This window comes from Scyliorhinus torazame, chromosome 5, assembly GCF_047496885.1.
Source record: "Scyliorhinus torazame isolate Kashiwa2021f chromosome 5, sScyTor2.1, whole genome shotgun sequence".
Lineage (NCBI taxonomy): Eukaryota > Metazoa > Chordata > Chondrichthyes > Carcharhiniformes > Scyliorhinidae > Scyliorhinus > Scyliorhinus torazame.
The window spans coordinates 6,767,472-6,772,471 of record NC_092711.1 but is presented as its reverse complement, the minus strand read 5'-3'; the positions used below and the strand labels follow the sequence as shown (position 1 = coordinate 6,772,471).

Below are 5,000 nucleotides of genomic sequence, written 5' to 3'. Positions count from 1 at the left end.
CCCCCCCCGCACAGCTGGCTGGCACGGACCGACCCCAGGGACGTGGCGCGAGTGGAGAGCAAGACGGTGATCGTGACGCCGGACCGCCGCGACACCGTCCCCACCCCCAGCGACGGCAGCAAGAGCCAGCTCGGCAACTGGATGTCGAACGAGGACTTTGAGCGGGCGGTGGGTCAAAGGTTTCCCGGATGCATGAAGGGTAGGTTCATTCGCGTAGCTCCTGTGACTCGTGTCCTGTACAAGTCCAGCATCGCCTCCTGGTTCCTATTCTCTGTCAAGCCTGTAAATAAATCCCAGAATACCCCCTGATTTATCAACTGCCCCCCCTACCCTGTCACCTCAAACGTGTCTGCGTCGAACTGTATTTGCCACCTGCCCGCCCACCCACCAAACACTCTGTGTGCCTTTCGATCGAGGTAGAATAGAAGAACATTAGAGCGCAGTACAGGCCCTTCGGCCCTCAATGTTGCGCCGACCTGTGAAACCACTCTAAAGCCCATCTATACTATTCTCTTATCGTCCATATGTCTATCCAATGACCATTTGAATGCCCTTAGTGTTGGCGAGTCCACTACTGTTGCAGCAGGGCATTCCACGCCCTTACTACTCTCCGAGTAAAGACCTACCTCTGACATCTGTCTTATATCTATCTCCCCTCAATTTAAAGCTATGTCCCCTCGTGCTAGACCACCATCCGAGGAAAAAGGCTCTCACTGTTCACCCTATCCAATCCTCTGATCATCTTGTCTGCCTCAATTAAGTCACCTCTTAACCTTCTTCTCTCGAACGAAAACAGCCTCAAGTCCCTCAGCCTTTCCTCATAAGATCTTCCCTCCATACCAGGGAACATTCTGGTAAATCTCCTCTGCACCCTTTCCAATGCTTCCACATCCTTCCTATAATGCGGCGACCAGAATTGCACGCAATACTCCAAATGCGGCCGCACCAGAGTTTTGTACAGCTGCAACATGACCTCATGGCTCCGAAACTCAATTCCTCTACCAATAAAAGCTAACACACCGTACACCTTCTTAACAACCCTCTCAACCTGGGTGGCAACTTTCAGGGATTACGGTCTGGCGATCTACATTAACTATCCAGTTAATGATCAGTTGGTTTACAGGTGCAGCAGGTGATTAAGAAGGCAAATGGAGTTTTGTCCTTCATTGCTAGAGGGATGGAGTTTAAGACTGGGGCGGTTATGCTGCAACTGTATAAGGTGTTAGTGAGGCCACACCTGGAGTATTGTGTTCAGTTTTGGTCTCCTTACCTGAGAAAGGACATGTTGGCACTAGAGGGAGTGCAGAGGAGATTCACTCGGTTGATCCCAGAGTTAAGGGGTTTGATTGGATTTGTTTATTGTCACGTGTACCGAGGTGCAGTGAAAAGTATTTTTCTGCGAGCAGCTCAACCGATCATTAAGTACATGAGAAGAAAAGGGAATAAAAGAAAATACATAATAGGGCAACACAACATATACAATGTAACTACATAAGCACTGGCATCGGATGAAGCATACAGGGTGTAGTGTGAATGAGGTCAGTCCATAAGAGGGTCATTTAGGAGTCTGGTGACAGCGGGGAAGAAGCTGTTTTTGAGTCTGTTCATGCGTGTTCTCGGACTTCTGTATCTCCTGCCCGATGGAAGAAGTTGGAAGAGTGAGTAAGCCGGGTGGGAGGGGTCTTTGATTATGCTGCCCGCTTTCCCCAGGCAGCGGGAGGTGTAGATGGAGTCAGTGGATGGGAGGCAGGTTCGTGTGATGGACTGGGCGGTGTTCACGACTCTCTGAAGATTCTTGCGGTCCTGGGCCGAGCAGTTGCCATACCAGGCTGCGATGCAGCCCCATAGGATGCTTTCTATGGTGTTGGATTACGAGGAGAGGTTGAGTAGACAGGGACTGTACTCATTGGAATTTAGAAGGATGTGGGGGGTGGGGGGGGATCTTATAGAAACACATCAAATTGTGAAGGGGAAAGATAGGATAGATGCGGGCAGGTTGTTTCCACTGGCGGGTGAAAGCAGAACTAGGGGGCATAGCCTCAAAATAAGGGGAAGTAGATTTAGGACTGAGTTTAGGAGGAACTTCTTCACCCAAAGGGTTGTGAATCTATGGAATTCCTTGCCCAGTGAAGCAGTAGAGGCTCCTTCATTAAATGTTTTTAAGATAAAGAGATATAGATTTTTGAAGAACAAAGGGATTAAGGGTTATGGTGTTCGGGCCGGAAAGTGGAGCTGAGTCCACAAAAGATCAGCCATGATCTCATTGAATGTCGGAGCAGGCTCGAGGGGCCAGATGGCCTACTCCTAGTTCTTACGTTTGAGATGGGCGTGGGAATCGTCGGTGTGGCCAAGAGTGGAGGAAAGCCTTAGATTACAGGATGGGCTGGTTAGATGGCGAGGACGGCGGGGAGCAGATATGCAGCAAATACACCTGGGTAACTATTATCAAATTCCTAATCCAACACTTTAACTTGCCCCCGACACCCTCTATATACACACACACACACACACACAAGACAGACAATCACAGAAGGGAGGAGAGGGGTGAAAATTAAAACGAAAAGGACTCTGCAGTGACGATCCAATCACCACCTGTTACCAGGCAGAATACGGTCTTTTTGGCCAATTCACCAGCCAACCCATCAAATTGAGTCCCACCCCCACCTCTCGGGTGCCGCACAATCTGATTCGTCCTGCCCAAAGCTCGCACCGTACACTTATGTTGCAACTCCTTGAATTCTTCATTCGCTCTGCTGCTGCTTGACTCAAAGACACAAGTCCATTAACCGTCCGTGGATCAAACACGATAAGGGCAAAAGTAAAAGAGAGGGGCTACGAGGGGATCCGGAGGGAGGGCCCTGACAGCAGGCCGGATCGGAAGAAACCTTTGTCCCTTGGGGGAGGGGTCAATAACCAGGGGGCATGGATTTAAGGAAAGGGGGAGGGTGGGGGCTGGAGATTTAGCGGGGATGTTTCAAGTGCTCATGTAAACACTTCTTAATAGTTGTGAGAGATTCCGCCTCGACCACCCTTCCAGGCAGCGGGTTCCAGATTCCCATGATGCACTGGTGCATTTTTCCTCACAGAAAGAAGAAAGAATGAAAATCGCTTATTGTCACAAGTCGGCTTCAATGAAGTTACTGTGAAAAGCCCCTAGTCGCCACATTCCGGCGCCTGTTCGGGGAGGCTGGTACGGGAATTGAACCGTGCTGCTGGCCTGCCTTGGTCTGTTTTAAAAGCCAGCGATTTAGCCCTGTGCTAAACCAGAGAACAAAGAACAAAGAAAAGTACAGCACAGGAACAGGCCCTTCGGCCCTCCAAGCCCGTGCCGACCATGCTGCCCGACTAAACTACAATCTTCTACACTTCCTGGGTCCGTATCCCTCTATTCCCATCCTATTCATGTATTTGTCAAGATGCCCCTTAAATGTCACTATCGTCCCTGCTTCCACCTCCTTCTCCGGTAGCGAGTTCCAGGCACCCACTACCCTCTGCGTAAAAACTTGCCTCGTACATCTGCTCTAAACCTTGCCCCTCTCACCTTAAACCTATGCCCCCTAGTAATTGACCCCTCTACCCCGGGGAAAAGCCTCTGACTATCCACTCTGTCTAAGCCCCTCATAATTTTGTAGACCTCTATCAGGTCGCCCCTCACCCTCCGTCGTTCCAGTGAGAACAAACCGAGTTTATTCAACCGCTCCTCATAGCTAATGCCCTCCATACCAGGCAACATCCTGGTAAATCTCTTCTGCACCCTCTCTAAAGCCTCCACATCCTTCTGGTAGTGTGGCGACCAGAATTGAACACTATACTCCAAGTGTGGCCTAACTAAGGTTCGATACAGCTGCAACATGACTTGCCAATTCTTATACTCAATGCCCCGGCCAATGAAGGCAAGCATGCCGTATGCCTTCTTGACTACCTTCTCCACCTGTGTTGCCCCTTTCGGTGACCTGTGGACCTGTATACCTAGATCTCTCTGACTTTCAATACTCTTGAGGGTTCTACCATTCACTGTATATTCCCTACCTGCATTAGACCTTCCAAAATACATCACCTCACATTTGTCCGGATTAAACTCCATCTGCCATCTCTCCGCCCAAGTCTCCAGACAATCTAAATCCTGCTGTATCCTCTGACAGTCCTCATCGCTATCCGCAATTCCACCAACCTTTGTGTCGTCTGCAAACTTACTAATCAGACCAGTTACATTTTCCTCCAAATCATTGATATATATACTCCGAACAGCAAAGGTCCCAGCACTGATCCCTGTGGAACACCACTGGTCACAGCCCTCCAATTAGAAAAGCATCCTTCCATTGCTACTCTCTGCCTTCTATGACCTAGCCAGTTCTGTATCCACCTTGCCAGCTCACCCCTGATCCCGTGTGACTTCACCTTTTGTACTAGTCTACCATGAGGGACCTTGCGAAAGGCCTTACTGAAGTCCATATACACAACGTCCACTGCCCTACCTGCATCAATCATCTTTGTGACCTCTTCGAAAAACTCTTATCAAGTTAGTGAGACTCGACCTCCCCTTCACAAAACCGCGCTGCCTCTCACTAATACGTCCATTTGCTTCCAAATGGGAGGAGATCCTCACATTCCTCTAAATCTCCTCCACCACCCCCCCCCCCCCCACCCTCATTATGTCCCTCATAATTCTGTGCACCTCGATCCGGAAGTAGATATCAGGAACTCTTCCCTCCTCCCCACTCCCTCCTCTTCCTCAGCGTACCCCTTGGAGATGGATCAACGAAACAGGATTGCAGTTCAAGATGGTGGCCGGACGCCATCTTCCGGAGGGGTGATTGAGAAGGTCGGTTGTGGGGGGGGGGGGGGTCACGAACGCGCCGGGTTGAGGAGGGTTGTTGGGAGGGGGGGGGGTGCGGTCAACCAGTTTCTTTTTGTCTGTCTCGCCTCTTTCTTGTGCAGGTCGGACCATGTATGTCATCCCCTTCAGCATGGGCCCCGTTGGGTCACCTCTCTCCAAGATC

The 5,000-nt window shown here is 50.3% G+C and overlaps 1 protein-coding gene across 1 annotated transcript in view; it reads left to right on the top strand.

Moving 5' to 3' along the window:
* Positions 1-14: 14 nt before the first annotated feature.
* Positions 15-5,000, top strand: part of LOC140418152 (phosphoenolpyruvate carboxykinase [GTP], mitochondrial-like) — a 21,028-nt gene continuing 16,042 nt past the window's right edge. Inside the window, exons 1-2 of the mRNA XM_072501570.1 lie at positions 15-199; positions 4,939-5,000. The exon at positions 4,939-5,000 is cut by the window's right edge and continues 142 nt beyond it. Coding sequence (XP_072357671.1) covers positions 142-199; positions 4,939-5,000 — 120 coding nt within the window. The 5' untranslated portion in view covers positions 15-141. The remainder of the gene's footprint in view (positions 200-4,938) is intronic.